Source organism: Coregonus clupeaformis, chromosome 13, assembly GCF_020615455.1.
Source record: "Coregonus clupeaformis isolate EN_2021a chromosome 13, ASM2061545v1, whole genome shotgun sequence".
Lineage (NCBI taxonomy): Eukaryota > Metazoa > Chordata > Actinopteri > Salmoniformes > Salmonidae > Coregonus > Coregonus clupeaformis.
Window position 1 is genome coordinate 11,632,609 of NC_059204.1, and position 18,083 is coordinate 11,650,691.

The 18,083-nt window shown below is 41.7% G+C and overlaps 1 protein-coding gene across 4 annotated transcripts in view; it reads left to right on the forward strand.

The window, feature by feature from the left end:
• LOC121579153 (glutamate receptor 1-like) overlaps positions 1-17,216 on the forward strand; it is a 91,437-nt gene extending 74,221 nt beyond the window's left edge. Inside the window, exons 12-16 of one of the 4 annotated variants that reach the window (XM_041893484.2) lie at positions 4,777-4,975; positions 5,124-5,371; positions 7,761-7,875; positions 11,593-11,727; positions 16,645-17,216. In XM_041893484.2, the coding sequence (XP_041749418.1) occupies positions 4,777-4,975; positions 5,124-5,371; positions 7,761-7,875; positions 11,593-11,727; positions 16,645-16,791 (844 nt within the window). In that variant the 3' untranslated portion in view covers positions 16,792-17,216. Of the gene's footprint in view, positions 1-4,776; positions 4,976-5,123; positions 5,372-7,760; positions 7,876-8,431; positions 8,547-11,592; positions 11,737-16,644 lie in introns of those variants that run through there. The other 3 variants (XM_041893485.2, XM_045224239.1, XM_041893487.1) reach the window with 3 other exon arrangements.
• The last annotated feature ends 867 nt before the right edge of the window (positions 17,217-18,083 follow it).

The following is an 18,083-nucleotide window of genomic DNA, read 5'->3' on the forward strand; positions in this document are numbered from 1 at the left end:
TCCCTCCATACCTCCCTCCATACCTCCCTCCATGCTTCCCTCCATACCTCTCTCCATACCTCCCTCCATGCTTCCCTCCATACCTCCCTCCATACCTCCCTCCATGCTTCCCTCCATACCTCCCTCCATGCTTCCCTCCATACCTCTCTCCATACCTCCCTCCATGCTTCCCTCCATACCTCCCTCCATGCTTCCCTCCATGCTTCCCTCCATACCTCCCTCCATACCTCCCTCCATACCTCCCTCCATGCTTCCCTCCATACCTCTCTCCATACCTCCCTCCATGCTTCCCTCCATACCTCCCTCCATGCTTCCCTCCATGCTTCCCTCCATACCTCCCTCCATACCTCCCTGGTACTACTAGAGCCTGCTCAGCGAAGATAGCCCTCCTGTCTGCTTGGATGTGTGTTTGCTGTTGCGTTTTGCCTGAGGGGATCTCACTCTCAGCCTCATACGCTCCACTTTCACCGCTGGAGGAATGAGTGCTGCACCTCTAACGTTATTGTAACGTTTCACAGCTCATTAAAGTAATTTACTGGACACAATATCTCATACTTACGCATGCCATACAGAGGTTTCTGTAGATAGACGAGTTATGAAAGGGTTAAGATTAGTTTTAAATATATAATCTCTTGACACTAGCCAGGGTGATACACTACCTGACCAAAAGTATGTGGACACTTGCTCGTCGAACATCTCATTCCAAAATCATGGGCATTAATATGGAGTTGGTTCCCCCTTTGCTGCTATAACAGCCTCCACTCTTCTGGGAAGGCTTTCCACTAGACGTTGGAACATTGCTGCGGGGGCTTGCTTCCATTCAGCCACAAGAGCATTAGTGAGGTTGGGCACTGATGTTGGGCGATTAGGCCTGGCTCGCAGTCGGCGTTCCAATTCATCCCAAAGGTGGTCGATGGGGTTGAGGTCAGGGCTCTGTGCAGGCCAGTCAAGTTCTCGACAAACCATTTCTGTATGGACCTCGCTTTGTGCACGGGGACATTGTCATGCTGAAACAGGAAAGGGCCTTCCCTAAACTGTTGCCACAAAGTTGGAAACACAGAATCGTCTATAATGTCATTGGATGCTGTAGATTTCCCTTCACTGGAACTAAGGGGTCTAGCCCGAACCCTGTAGTGAGTGTTGCAACCAAGGACAGACGTTTTTTACGCGCTACGCGCTCGGCAGTCCTGTTCTGTGAGCTTGTGTGGCCTACCACTTTGCGGCTGTGCCACTGTTGCTCCTAGATGTTTCCACTTCACAATAACAGCACTTACAGTTGACCGGGGCAGCTCTAGCAGGGCAGAAATGTGACAAAATGACTTGTTAGAAAGGTGGCATCCTATGACGGTGCCACGTTGAAAGTCACTGAGCTCTTCAGTACAGGCCATTCTACTGCCAATGTTTGTCTATGGAGATTGCATGGCTGTGTGCTCGATTTTATACACCTGTCAGCAACGGGTGTGGCTGAAATTGACAAATCCACTAATTTGAAGGGGTGTCCACATACTTGTTTATAAAGTGTATCAATTTAAGGAGAGAAAGGTTTAAGTGTGTTCATATGTACAGTACGTATGTGTGTGCACAGTGGGGAAGGGTCAGTGTGTAACCCCGGACCAGTTCCCTCTGCCTGTGTGTCTGCAGTGAGACATGGTGGTGTATGGGTCAGAGCTCCAGGCTCCAGGCAGATGTGATTAGTGTGACCAGATGCCCCGAACGCTCCTCTTCCTGCCCCAGGCACAGTCTGTCACTTCAACTCTACTGTCACACACACAACACAACACAACGCCCAGCCATCCCTAAAATCATTTACACACTCTCACACGTTGTACTCCTTTAACAGTGCACACACAGTACACACTGTTTCTCTGAACCACACACACACACAAACACACCTAGGCATGCACATACACACACGGACACAAACAGACACACACACACATACACACACAAACCCAACCCCTGCGGGCCTCACATCCCTTTCCCTGTACAGAGGTGACCCAGTCGCCCTCCGTGTTATGACATGCTTAACAGTGTTTAAACAACGGTTCTGTCAAAAACAGAGATCCCTGTCACATCTGAACTGTGTGCTGCAGACGCAGTGTTCTGTTCAAACAATAAAGACTGACAGAATGCAATGTTGTGGAGTTCAGCATCGTTTCTGGAGACTCCTTAGCCGCCCAGACTTGTCTGACAGACCTACGGACATAACACTGCCTCCCTCTGATGAGCTCAAATGTTTGGTTCACCGTGACAGAGTACTGTGTGTCTGTGTGTGTGTTTGCATGCGTGTGTGTGTGTGTGTGTGTGTGTGTGTGTGTGTGTGTGTGTGTGTGTGTGTGTGTGTGTGTGTGTGTGTGTGTGTGTGTGTGTGTGTGTGTGTGTGTGTGTGTGTGTGCGTGTGTGTGTGTGTGCGTGTGTGTGTGTGCGTGTGTGTGTGTGTGTGTGTGTGTGTGTGTGTGTGTGTGTGTTTTGCTTTAGCGCACACTTGGGAAATTATTTGTCATTTTCATTTTATTGTTACCATTGGTGATGTGCATGGTTACCTCATTACCTCTTATGTGTAATTAAAGGAAGTGTTATAGCTATCCACTTTAATATCAACCCTGTTTACCAGTTAGTTGCATTATAACTAACATTTTAGAAGCGTTCCCTTCTGCTAACATGCTGGAGGTGTAACTGGACGACCATGGAGAGTTTTTATCCCATCTGCTTGTAGTGGCTGGACCTGGAGAATCCCCCTGTCCGGTTCTTGGTGGCTTAAACTATTGGCAGGCTCTTTCTCTGGAGATCAGCTTGTTGGCTGGCTAGTGCAGAGGCGTCAAAAGATTGCTGTGCCTGCTAGCTGTCATGAATTGAAGTCGAAGATAGGGCTTATTGTTTTTGCTTTCCTTTGCTGGAATTTTCTGTGGCATTCTCACATGCTACCCCCCACCCCTACTCCTGTGCTAACTCTGTTCTCGCTGCTTTAAAATTCTCTTTTAGTGTGTGAGCTGCATTGTGCAGAAGGGATTCAGGGCAATAAAAGGAGGTTTTGTTCAGCGAATCTTCCAAGAGGAACGGTTTCTGGATTTGGAAACAGGTGTGTGGGTGAGGATGTTCTTCTCCCTGAATTTGCAGGGTAAATCCAAATACTGGAGCCAGCTTATCCTCTGTTTTGCATAAAACAACACAGAACAACAATTTGCTATTTTTACAGCTATTTTTTTTCACACAATTCCTCTGCTTTAGTTAGTGCTTTGCTGCTTCCAAAAGAGGAGTGTCGTCTTTGAGAAATCTGCATTGACACTCAGAGGTCCTGCAATGCTGAACGCCATTTTCTACAGATCTATCTGTCTTTCCCCTCAGCCCACACAACTTTCATGTTTGTTTACGCCTGCTCTGACTGAAATTGAGAGGATTGTTTCATACAATGCATACTAATTGGGTGGGTGCAGCCTACAAAGGACAATCCAACAATATGTGTTTCTGTTTTCATAAATGTGATCTCTGTTTCTTAGCGACACTGTGATCTTTGGAGCAGACGTACTGCAGCAGCTGTCTGTGCTGTAGTTCAGAACACACTTGTAGCAGAGCATAGATTCAGGCCTGGAATGGGGTCAGGTCTTTTAGATTCAGGCCTGGAATGGGGTCAAGTCTTTTAGATTCAGGCCTGGAATGGGATCAGGTCTTTTAGATTCAGGCCTGGAATGGGGTCAGGTCTTTTAGATTCAGGCCTGGAATGGGGTCAGGTCTTTTAGATTCAGGCCTGGAATGGGGTCAGGTCTTTTAGATTCAGGCCTGGAATGGGGTCAGGTCTTTTAGATTCAGGCCTGGAATGGGGTCAGGTCTTTTAGATTCAGGCCTGGAATGGGGTCAGGTCTTTTAGATTCAGGCCTGGAAGCTTTCGGCTGGAATGGGGTCAGGTCTTTTAGATTCAGGCCTGGAATGGGGTCAGGTCTTTTAGATTCAGGCCTGGAATGGGGTCAGGTCTTTTAGATTCAGGCCTGGAATGGGGTCAGGTCTTTTAGATTCAGGCCTGGAATGGGGTCAGGTCTTTTAGATTCAGGCCTGGAATGGGGTCAGGTCTTTTAGATTCAGGCCTGGAATGGGGTCAGGTCTTTTAGATTCAGGCCTGGAATGGGGTCAGGTCTTTTAGATTCAGGCCTGGAATGGGGTCAGGTCTTTTAGATTCAGGCCTGGAATGGGGTCAGGTCTTTTAGATTCAGGCCTGGAATGGGGTCAGGTCTTTTAGATTCAGGCCTGGAATTGGGTCAGGTCTTTTAGATTCAGGCCTGGAATGGGGTCAGGTCTTTTAGATTCAGGCCTGGAATGGGGTCAGGTCTTTTAGATTCAGGCCTGGAATGGGGTCAGGTCTTTTAGATTCAGGCCTGGAATGGGGTCAGGTCTTTTGAAGGTATCACTATTGCGATGATTGATCGCACATTTTTTGGGGGGCTTATTTTTTCTCGTATAGTGTATGTTGCGGTGAACAGATAGAGCTTATTTTGTTTCGTTGTTTTGTACAACACTCACACTCAATCAAACAAGGAAAAGCAATTACTACACATCTCTCTATACCTGTGGCATTGTGAGAAACTGAGTGATTATCCAAGTGATTGTGATTATCCGTATAGTGTCAACAGAAAGCAATGTATCATTGTGTGCCAACAAATGATTAGTGTTACTCTTGAAGCATTGATTTATCACTTCCCTCACTCAACACTTCCACTTTCCTTTGCTTCTATCTGAGATGGCAATGTTTGGATCGTTAGAGACTCCTCTCTATCTTCTCTCTAGGTCCCTCTCTGGTCGCATCGTGGGTGGTGTGTGGTGGTTCTTCACCCTCATCATCATCTCGTCCTACACGGCCAACCTGGCTGCCTTCCTCACCGTAGAGAGGATGGTGTCGCCCATAGAGAGTGCTGAGGACCTGGCCAAGCAGACGGAGATCGCCTATGGTACCCTAGACGGAGGCTCCACCAAAGAGTTCTTCAGGGTAAGCCGAAGAACTCTAGATGCCATCACTCTGGAAAAGCATTAACTGTCATGAAGTGACTCCAAATTGTTTTTGATGAGGCGGTTACATTCTCACAGAGCACCTATATACAGTATTTTACCCATTTATTGGTTTTTTTGCACCCTAGAGATCAAAAATCGCAGTGTTTGAGAAGATGTGGTCCTACATGAAGTCTGCCGACCCGTCAGTGTTCGTGAAGACCACAGACGAGGGCGTGGTGCGGGTCAGGAAGTCCAAAGGGAGGTACGCCTACCTGCTGGAGTCCACCATGAACGAGTACATCGAGCAGAGGAAACCCTGTGACACCATGAAGGTCGGGGGAAACCTGGACTCCAAGGGTTACGGAGTGGCCACGCCCAAGGGATCAGCACTAAGGTATTACAGTGTGTGTAGGGCTGGTCACGTCACCATGACGATCGACCACACACGTTGTGTTTTACATGTGAATGCCAAATGCACCCTTGAGGTGAGTGAGGTTTACAATTGCATTTCAAATTATCACACTAATGTAAAGTAAATAATAATCAGTGGCATTAATAAATGTAGCATAATGTTATATATAAATTCACAATCTATGGGCAAATTATGCAAATTGTGTCTGTTTCAGTCATGATGCTAGTAGATGACTATTCTGTACTTCTGATTTGTAACCACTCTCACCAGACGTCCAGAACGCTTGTGTCCCTACTGTCTCAACTCAGTCCATAAAGTATCATTAACATAATGTTGGAAGCATGACTGTTCAGGCCCTTACTTCTTCAGACGGACACTGGTTATAATACCATTTTGCAATGTCTTCCTCCTTGGAATAACTAAGAAAACTGGGGGTAATAACTCTTACGAAAATGTAAATTAAGTCTTGACAGATAGTAAATGAAAGCTATTTAAAAGGAACTTTAAATTGCACCCTGATGTTACCACCTGCAGCTTTTCATCTCAGAACTTCTAGAAATGTACACTTTGGTAGTAAATATCAAAATGGCATTTTCCTAAGAAATAGCACTTGAATTAGAATCCTAGGTTTTAGTTTCATGTACATTTTATTTTAGTACCAAAAACCAATTATGACCCAGTATTTGACTAGTTATTCCCAGTTAAATATTTTGCAAGATTCTGCTGTTCACATTTAGGAACTCATGTGTTTCACCACTTTTAATGCATCTGCGTTCAATCAGATTTAATTTTCCTCATATTAACAGGCCCATTCACAAAGCACATAGGCTTTAGCAACCTAGCAGCCTTTTTTGATCGATCACTCATGTCGTTTACCTAGTTTATTGTCTACCAATATCTTTATCAAGGTGACAGAAAGAGTGGTGTTTCACAAAAGGCTTTCAAAGTTACTCAATACCAAATGTGATGGCTGGTTCGGACTGGGCTTTACTGCCTCATACATGCTCTGAGATTAATTGTCTTTACACTTAATTGTCTTCTCACGCTGTGGCTGTGGGTTCAAATTACGCACATTTCTAAAATCTTGAGCTAATTCTGTGAATTGGTGTTTTTATGGATTTACGTCTTTGGGATTGATATTTTCCTATTCTATAGTCTTAAAGTTGTATAAAATGAGCTCTTGAAAAATAACCATCTAAAACGACTTTAAACCAAACAATGAACACCATGCCACTGTGTACTAACCTATATTTGCACTTTAATGCTAGTTTGTGTAATGTTGAAAGTAGAAAAATGATGTTTGAAATAACTGCTGTATGAACTGCAACAACTTAGTCACATCAGATGCATACTATTCTATATGAGCTTTGGTTTTGATGATTTGGAAAAATCTCTTAACCATCAGCTTTAAATATGTTGCTATGTCAGATTCGGACGACACCCCTTTATCCGCCATCATATGGTTGTAAACTGTGGTCAGTTCTCCATAATATCCATGAAACACAAATGGACCAAGAGTCCTTCATTGCGATGCATCTGATGTGGCCCATCATTACATCCCACCCTTATCGTGCCTTGCCTGTTGAAACGTTAATCTTTCTTCCTTCCTGTTTTTATTCCTGACATGTTTTATTCCTCACATGTTTTTCCCACATCATGGTCACATCACTTTATTTTGTCAGTCGCATCACAAGAAAACTGCCGCTCTCAAAGACAAATGCTACTAATCCTAATAGAGGATGTATTTTACTCATCCATTAGGCTGACTGACCTCTTTCTTTCCATTCCTCTCTGAATAAGAAAGAATTCAGGGCTTTGGCTTGCTGAGGTTCATGCTGACATATGGTTCCATTAACCTACTTTTCAGCAGCACCTTCTACCATGTTAGTTATGAGAGGGTTGTCCATAATGGACCAGCAACAGCAAAGGGTGAAGACAAGAGAATGGAGGACAATGTCCAATATCAGTAAAACCTTGGATAGTGCTCCTTGACCACAACAATAACACAATGAATGATGATAACTGACGAAAATTGAATATTGCAAAGTGAATCAACAAGTTGGCTGTTTATGCCTTTTCCTTATCAAGGGAGCTACTTATAGAATCCTTGTCTTGCTTGGTAAAATCTGTCATGGTCTAGCCATGTAGTATTATTTTTATATACAAAACTAGCAACAAATGTTAGTTTTTTTTTTTTTATCTTACAGTGGCAGGCACATTATTAGTAGACTTAATTGTATACATTTTTCATTGTTCTGATAACAGTACCTCCTTTTGACTATTTAGACATTATTTCTGAACTACCTCTGCCACACACCACGTATCACATCTCCATAAATGCTGACCAGTATTATTCTATTATCATTTCAAGAAACCCAGTAAACCTGGCAGTGTTAAAACTGAACGAGCAGGGCCTGTTGGACAAATTGAAAAACAAATGGTGGTACGACAAGGGCGAGTGCGGCAGCGGGGGAGGTGATTCCAAGGTCAGCCCCAGTATGAGAAACCTAGCGGGTAACCACGACGATGGGGGGTAACCGGCAACGTAACTTCAAAAACACATCGGCTGCAATATCACAAATCCCCCCTTCGTCCTAGTTGACGTTAGTTTGTGTAAAAGTGGAACTATATTGTATGATGAATTCTTCCAAAAAACATGCCGTTCACTTTCAAATTAGTTCTATTAGCAATCCCCAAATAGCACCGTTTCGTGTACGTTTTCTCAAGCACTGTCTTTATAAAGCAACAATAATTGACAGGTTTGCATATCCGAGTGTTTACATTTTGCCGGTTACCCAAAGTGATATAGTAATACACATCTTGCAGTAGGGGAGAAAGGACACAAAGCTAGATGGAGTATTAATGCATATCACTTTGGCAGTGACAGTTTCAAGTTGTGATTGTGTTCTTTTGTTCTTTTTGGATCTGTCTAGACATGTACGTAGAACATATCTAGACATAATAATGGGGTGTCTGTTTACTATGTGCTGAATAACATAAGATAACATGGGTAATGTTATTTATGTCATTTCCTGGTTGAAGAATCCCCGTAAACCTAGCGGTGTTGAAACTCAATGAGCAAGCCGTCTTAGACAAACTGAAAAACAAATGGTGGTACGATAAGGGAGAGTGTGGAAGCAAGGACTCCGGAAGAAAGGTCAGTCCATGTGTTGGTCCTATACTTAACACCAAGATTGAGCATTAGCACTTCTGTAAGGTCCCTCGTCCCCTCGTCCCCTCCCTCTTCCTCTTCCTCTTTCTCTCCAATCTGCCATTTATTCTAAAACTGGTGTCCTTATAACTGTGATTTCACGTCAGCCCTGGAACTCAGACACCTTAGTGATTTTAGTGATAATTGCTGTGTCCTCACCTGCTCTGGATTAGTCAGTGGCCCGTAATTAGATCTTGGTAAATAGCTTGTTTCGTCTAAACCAAAAAGTATACCTAGGGTTGTATTCTCTTCTCCAAAATGTGTCTAGCTAAAGATGATGAGCCCAAAAAATTGAAACTGTATAGTGTATGAAAAAACGCAGTTACTGTCAGCGCTAATACACTTGTTTTCCAGTGTCTGGGATATTCTACAGACATCTACAGACAAAGTATTCACAGTTTTCTGAATTAATAGAATTTTTATTTATTTGTGATTTTAACTTTCAAAGTCAAATAAAGAGACACACGGGTAAATGACGGTGTGGAGAGAAAGCCCTTTATACGAGTCCTTCTCCAGAACTGGATCTCCTCTCCTTTAGTGCTGTTTTCCTTGTCTCTGTCTTTAGACAGTGTGCATGCTATTAGATGAGACCTAAGACACGGCCAGTCTGCCACCAAACCTAGACTACGCATGTCACAGATGTGCACAAACCCTCTTGTGATGTCATGGCAACCATGGCTTGTCGAACCAATTGCCCTCCCTTATTTGGTGCATTTATTTGAAAATCAAATGATATTTTATAAAGATACCCCTACCTATGAAGTAAACCTAAAACAAAGTTGACCTTTTCCTCTTGCATGGTTCCGCTCTATGAGAATCCAGTCTTGGAATGCTTTAGAATACACAACACCAACCACATACAGTGGGGAGAACAAGTATTTGATACACTGCCGATTTTGCAGGTTTTCCTACTTACAAAGCATGTAGAGGTCTGTAATTTTTATTATAGGTACACTTCAACTGTGAGAGACGGAATCTAAAACAAAAATCCAGAAAATCACATTGTATGATTTTTAAGTAATTCATTTGCATTTTATTGCATGACATAAGTATTTGATACATCAGAAAAGCAGAACTTAATATTTGGTACAGAAACCTTTGTTTGCAATTACAGAGATCATACGTTTCCTGTAGGTCTTGACCAGGTTTGCACACACTGCAATAGGGATTTTGGCCCACTCCTCCTTACAGACCTTCTCCAGATCCTTCAGGTTTTGGGGCTGTCGCTGGGCAATACGGACTTTCAGCTCCCTCCAAAGATTTTCTATTGGGTTCAGGTCTGGAGACTGGCTAGGCCACTCCAGGACCTTGAGATGCTTCTTACGGAGCCACTCCTTAGTTGCCCTGGCTGTGTGTTTCGGGTCGTTGTCATGCTGGAAGACCCAGCCACGACCCATCTTCAATGCTCTTACTGAGGGAAGGAGGTTGTTGGCCAAGATCTCGCGATACATGGCCCCATCCATCCTCCCCTCAATACGGTGCAGTCGTCCTGTCCCCTTTGCAGAAAAGCATCCCCAAAGAATGATGTTTCCACCTGCATGCTTCACGGTTGGGATGGTGTTCTTGGGGTTGTACTCATCCTTCTTCTTCCTCCAAACACGGCGAGTGGAGTTTAGACCAAAAAGCTATATTTTTGTCTCATCAGACCACATGACCTTCTCCCATTCCTCCTCTGGATCATCCAGATGGTCATTGGCAAACTTCAGACGGGCCTGGACATGCGCTGGCTTAAGCAGGGGGACCTTGCATGCGCTGCAGGATTTTAATCCATGACGGCGTAGTGTGTTACTAATGGTTTTCTTTGAGACTGTGGTCCCAGCTCTCATCAGGTCATTGACCAGGTCCTGCTGTGTAGTTCTGGGCTGATCCCTCACCTTCCTCATGATCATTGATGCCCCACGAGGTGAGATCTTGCATGGAGCCCCAGACCGAGGGTGATTGACCGTCATCTTGAACTTTTTTCTAATAATTGCGCCAACAGTTGTTGCCTTCTCACCAAGCTGCTTGCCTATTGTCCTGTAGCCTTGTGCAGGTCTACAATTTTATCCCTGATGTCCTTACACAGCTCTCTGGTCTTGGCCAATGTGGAGAGGTTGGAGTCTGTTTGATTGAGTGTGTGGACAGGTGTCTTTTATACAGGTAACGAGTTCAAACAGGTGCAGTTAATACAGGTAATGAGTGGAGAACAGGAGGGCTTCTTAAAGAAAAATTAACAGGTCTGTGAGAGACGGAATTCTTACTGGTTGGTAGGTGATCAAATACTTATGTCATGCAATAAAATGCTAATTAATTACTTAAAAATCATACAATGTGATTTTCTGGATTTTAGTTTTAGATTCCCGTCTCTCACAGTTGAAGTGTACCTATGATAAAAAATTACAGACCTCTACATGCTTTGTAAGTAGGAAAACCTGCAAAATCGGCAGTGTATCAAATACTTGTTCTCCCCACTGTATCATTCTGATAGTGTGAAGCACTCTCCCTCGAAAAAGAGATTCTCATCTCAAGGGACTTCCTGGTTCAGTAAATGATCAAAAAACGAACCAGGGGATATAGAATGGAATGAACGTAAGTGTTTTTAATGCAAATGTGATTTTGAATGACTGGACATTATGTCTGATATAAAAGACACGTGTTACCTGTAAATGCACATTAGTCAGCTACTTTCTAAAGCTATGTTCACGCCAAGCCTGTTACATGTGCATGACTCTGCATGTTTCTGTCAGTCTTAGATATGTACTGTATCAAGTATGTTGTTGATCGTAGTAACTTCAATTAGAAAGATATGTCAGCACCTCTCTAGGAGATTGAAACAATAACTTGTTGATTTATCATGAAGGTGCACTTAACGGTATGTGCCGTAGGAGTTCACGATGACAGTAGTGAGACCAGTAGTTGAACGGTTACGTTACACTTCCTTTATCCTAGTGTGCTGTGGTTTGTCTCTTGGGCGTGGTTCGGTGCTTCTCACCCTGTGTCTCTGGGCCTGTAGGACAAGACCAGTGCTCTGAGCCTCAGCAATGTGGCTGGGGTGTTCTACATCCTGATTGGAGGGCTGGGGCTGGCAATGCTTGTGGCCTTGGTCGAGTTCTGTTACAAGTCCAGGATTGAGTCCAGGAGGATGAAGGTAAGCTAAATGGAGGACTGCAGCCAAAACCCTGGCCGTGAACCCACTCGCCGAAGGTGTCTCAGGGGGAGTTGGGATATGCAAAAAACAGATTTTCAATTCACACGTGCATATTAATACACACTTGTACAGATGTAGGATCTTAATTTGATCTCTCTTTTGTTGATGAGAATCTTCCTGCACAACAGGAAATGCAAACTTGTAGTGTAATCAAGGTTTGGAAAGGCTTCTAAAGTTTGTAATTTACACATTAAAATATCAGACTTGATTTGCCCTAACCTAAAATGTATCAACCCCTACAAGAAATATCCATTGATTATAATCCACATAATAATTCACATTTCCTGTTGCTGCAGGATTATTTTCCTGCTGTAGCAAACTGTCTAAAATTAATATCCTACATGTGTACATGTGTGAAATGGAACAAATATAAGCACCCGTTTAATTATATTTATTTTTTATTATTATAACCTTTATGCAATGACAAAGGCTCTATGATATAATAACATACAGTATGTATGACTCTAACTTGGCAATCATTATTATCTACATCTGCCGCCTATATGACTCCCACAGAGATACTGTTAAAACCCCTGAACTACAGAGATACTGTTAAAACCCCTGAACTACAGAGATACTGTAAAAAACCCCTGAACTACAGAGATACTGTAAAAAAAAACTGAACTACAGAGATACTGTTAAAACCCCTGAACTACAGAGATACTGTTAAAACCCCTGAACTACAGAGATACTGTTAAAACACCTGAACTACAGAGATACTGTAAAAACCCCTGAACTACAAAAAAACCTGAACTACAGAGATACTGTAAAAAACCCTGAACTACAGAGATACTGTTAAAACCCCTGAACTACAGAGATACTGTTAAAACCCCTGAACTACAAAGATACTGTAAAAAACCCTGAACTACAGAGATACTGTAAAAAACCCTGAACTACAGAGATACTGTTAAAAACCCTGAACTACAGAGATACTGTTAAAACACCTGAACTACAGAGATACTGTTAAAACACCTGAACTACAGAGATACTGTTAAAACACCTGAACTACAGAGATACTGTTAAAACCCCTGAACTACAGAGATAATGTTAAAACCCAGAACTACAAAGATACTGTAAAAAACCCTGAACTACAGAGATACTTGAAAAAACCCTGAACTACAGAGATACTGTTAAAACACCTGAACTACATAGATACTGTTAAAACCCCTGAACTACAGAGATACTGTAAAAACTCCTGAACTACAGAGATACTGTTAAAACACCTGAACTACAGAGATACTGTTAAAACACCTGAACTACAGAGATACTGTTAAAACACCTGAACTACAGAGATACTGTTAAAACACCTGAACTACAGATATACTGTTAAAACACCTGAACTACAGAGATAATGTACATCCCCTTGAACTACAGAGATACTGTGCATCCCCCTGAACTATAGATATACTGTTAAAACACCTGAACTACAGATATACTGTAAAAACACCTGAACTACAGAGATACTGTTAAAACCCCTGAACTACAGAGATACTGTTAAAACCCCTGAACTACAGATATACTGTTAAAACACCTGAACTACAGAGATACTGTTAAAACCCCTGAACTACAGAGATACTGTAAAAACACCTGAACTACATAGATACTGTAAAAACACCTGAACTACAGAGATACTGTTAAAACACCTGAACTACAGAGATACTGTAAAAACCCCTGAACTACAGAGATACTGTTAAAACCCCTGAACTACAGAGATACTGTAAAAACCCCTGAGCTACAGAGATACTGTTAATACCCCTGAACTACAGAGATACTGTAAAAAACCCTGAACTACAGAGATACTGTTAAAAACCCTGAACTACAGAGATACTGTTAAAACCCCTGAACTACAGAGATACTGTTAAAACACCTGAACTACATAGATACTGTTAAAACCCCTGAACTACAGAGATACTGTTAAAACACCTGAACTACAGAGATACTGTTAAAACACCTGAACTACATAGATACTGTTAAAACCCCTGAACTACAGAGATACTGTTAAAACACTTGAACTACAGAGATACTGTTAAAACACCTGAACTACAGAGATACTGTTAATACCCCTGAACTACAGAGATACTGTAAAAACACCTGAACTACAGAGATACTGTTAATACCCCTGAACTACAGAGATACTGTTAAAAACCCTGAACTACAGAGATACTGTTAAAAACCCTGAACTACAGAGATACTGTTAAAACACCTGAACTACAGAGATACTGTTAAAACACCTGAACTACAGATATACTGTTAAAACCCCTCAACTACAGAGATACTGTTAAAACACTTGAACTACAGAGATACTGTTAAAAACCCTGAACACAGAGATACTGAACACACAGATACTGTACATCCCCCTGAACTACAGATATAATGTACATCCCTCTGAACCATAGGACTGAAGACTGAAGCACTTTGTCAGGCAGAGAGCTGTTTTAATGAAAGGTTCCATGCAATCAGCTACTGACCCTACAGCTACTAGATGACTGTGATTTGGGTAATTGTGCTGAAGAGTTATGTGTGTGAGGAGAATATGTCACACCACGTCTTAGTTATACAGTATTTATTATTCTGTTGTGTACTGTATCATCTGAGGTATTAGAGACACCTGCCTTTTTGTTTGTAATCTCCATCTTTGATGACCTAGATTTGATTGAAAGCAATCGCATAATAGCTGCCAGATGCATGTGATCATGCTACAGTATACAGTAATTTCCTATTTAGATCAAAGATGCGGGTATCTTTTCATTTTACCAGATAATTAGTTCAGACTTGTGTATGACTTTCATTTACAACTTCTCATTATCCTCATGAACTTAATGCTTCATATTTTTTTCAATGTATTTATTTATAATAAAAAAAAAATTTTTTACGAACATCCAAATGCAGTAGACTGTAATTAGATGGGGTTGTTTACTGCATCAGAAGACATGAAACCAGGGACTTTCTTTGCATATGAGCAACAGAAGTGATTTAATGTCATGATAATATCTTAATGTGTATATGATACATCACTGCTGTACATGTTCAGCTCCAGCATAAACAGACAGATTCACATAACTGCTGTGTTTAACGTATCACAGCCACAAATCGCTGCTGCCAGTAGACCAATTAGTCTGCATCAGCCGAAAGAGCATAATCCTCGGGATCTATTGAAGTGTGCTTGATTTAAATCATTTATACACTGAGGATGTACAAGCCAACATCCAGATCATTAGCTCCAGTTTCAAGCCTACAGGGTTTCATTATGTTAAACTAATGCAGAAGAGAGTAGGCTGGGAGCTAGCGCCTCGCGGTTCTGCTTGCGCTATTGTTATGGGTTCGGCCTCATATTTTGCATGGTACAATTATTGCACATGGCTCTCCACTGTGTGAAATAAACAGAGAGCAATGAGCAGAGAGAATGAGTTCAGTCTCATCTTTCACAAGAGTTTACGAAGGAATAAAATTAATTGAGTGACATAGCACAGAAGTCAGGTTTGGCTGTTTGCAAATCCCTGTTTTATACCAAGTAACTGAACCAATAATGACAACGGCTGTTTCAAGTACATTTTTGTTTATTAATGCATTACCGATGGACATGTCTGTCATAAATTGAACTCAGTAAAGGAAAATGAACTCAGTAGAGTTCAGTAGATGAACTCAGTAGAGTTCAGTAGATTAACTCAGTAGAGTTCAGTAGATGAATTCAGTAGAGTTCAGTAGATGAACCCAGTAGAGTTCAGTAGATGAACTCAGTAGAGTTCACTAGAGTTCAGTAGATTAACTCAGTAGAGTTCAGTAGATTAACTCAGTAGAGATCAGTAGATGAACTCAGTAGAGTTCAGTAGATTAACCAAGTAGAGTTCAGTAGATGAACTCAGTAGAGTTCAGTAGAGTTCAGTAGATGAACTCAGTAGAGTTCAGTAGATTAACCAAGTAGAGTTCAGTAGATGAACTCAGTAGAGTTCACTAGAGTTCAGTAGATTAACTCAGTAGAGTTCAGTAGATTAACCCAGTAGAGTTCAGTAGATTAACCCAGTAGAGTTCAGTAGATGAACCCAGTAGAGTTCAGTAGATGAACTCAGTAGAGTTCACTAGAGTTCAGTAGATTAACTCAGTAGAGTTCAGTAGATTAACCCAGTAGAGTTCAGTAGATTAACCCAGTAGAGTTCAGTAGATTAACCAAGTAGAGGTCAGTAGATTAACTCAGTAGAGTTCAGTAGATGAACTCAGTAGAGTTCCATAGATTAACCCAGTAGAGTTCAGTAGATTAACTCAGTAGAGCTCAGTAGAGTTCAGTAGAGTTCAGTAGATTAACTCAGTAGAGCTCAGTAGAGTTCAGTAGAGTTCAGTAGATTAACTCAGTAGAGCTCAGTAGAGTTCAGTAGATTAACTCAGTAGAGTTCAGTAGATGAACTCAGTAGAGTTCAGTAGATTAACCCAGTAGAGTTCAGTAGATTAACTCAGTAGAGTTCAGTAGAGTTCAGTAGATTAACCCAGTAGAGTTCAGTAGATTAACCCAGTAGAGTTCAGTAGATTAACTCAGTAGAGTTCAGTAGAGTTCAGTAGATTAACCCAGTAGAGTTCAGTAGATTAACTCAGTAGAGTTCAGTAGAGTTCAGTAGATTAACCCAGTAGAGTTCAGTAGATTAACTCAGTAGAGTTCAGTAGAGTTCATTAGATTAACCCAGTAGAGTTCAGTAGAGTTCAGTAGAGTTCAGTAGATTAACCCAGTAGAGTTCAGTAGATTAACTCAGTAGAGTTCAGTAGATTAACCCAGTAGAGTTCAGTAGATTAACCCAGTAGAGTTCAGTAGAGTTAATGGGTAACTATCATGTGTTGTTGTTGTGTAACTCCCTGTGTTATCCCATGCAGCAAATCATCGATGCGGCCATGCTGAGTTCCACCCTGAGCCGGATGACCAGGACAGGGAGCGGGGGCGAGAACGGACGGGTGGTCGCCCATGACTTCCCCAAAGCGTCACAGACTATCCCCTGCATGAGCCAGGCCGCGGGCATGTGACGGGGCAGCCCTTCCTCTGCCAGGACCCCACAAAATAGAGGAAAAGAAAAGAGAGGAAGGGGCGAAGGTGTTGCACTGCGGCTGAACTACTGCCAATAGGATTCACTGACTGCTCACTCTGAAGATGGAAACAACCCAACAAAATCACTTTTCTAAACAGATGGTTTATTTGGATCTCTTCTGCTGCAATAAAGAAGGCTGTCTTGGACTTTGATGGAAGGCATACTTTTGTGTATCTAAAAAAAGAGAAGCTCTTCCCCAACCCAAGAATAGTGACACTTTTTGCACTATGTCAATTCAGTTTGTCCTGTCTACAATTCAGTTAGTCCTGTCTACTACTATCATTAACAGTCATGAACAGCTACAGTGGGGTCTGAAATTATTGAACCCCTTCATAAAGATGAGCAATAATGTATAAAATAAATAATTCAAATACTGAGCTATATTGTATGCAACAACAAAAATAGGAAATGATATTATTTTATACTAATACAATAGCTCGGAGAAAGAGATTTTGTTTATCAAGTTTACTACATTTTGTCTCTCAAAAAGGCAAGGGTCAAAATGATTGACACCCCTAAAGATTCTTATAAATAAAGTAGTCAAAAGTGTAGTATTTGGTCCCATATTCCTAGCACGCAATGACTACATCAAGCTTGTGACTCTACAAACTTGTTGGATGCATTAGCAGTTTGTTTTGGTTGTGTTTTAGATTATTTTGGACCCAATAGAAATTAATGGTAGATAATGTATTGTCATTTTGGAGTCCTTTCTATTATAAATAAGAAGAGAGTATGTTTGTGAACACTTCTACATCAATGTGGATGCTACCATGATTACGGATAATCCTGAATGAATCGTGAATAATGATGAGTGAGAAAGTTACAGAGGGTCAAAGATTACACCCCGAAGACACGAGGTTAGCATGTCTTGGGGGTAAGACCTTTGAGTGAACAATATAGCTCAGTATTTGAATTATTTATTTTATACAGTCATTAATGCTTATCTTTATGAAGCGTGTCAATAATTTCGGAACCCCACTGTATGTCATCTGCCTTATACTGAACAGTGGTTTTGTTCCTTGTGACACAAAGATTCAAGCGTTACCAATTCCAAACATTTGACTTTCACTTAGCACACTATCTATAGGTGCATACAGTATGCTGAATAAAACTACCGCTGAACGTTTTCGCGCATCACATAGGAATGGATGATTTCTGTATTATTTCTCGTACGAGCCCCTTTGTCAACGTCACTGTATTGAAATTGAATTCCTATTTACAGATTTCCTC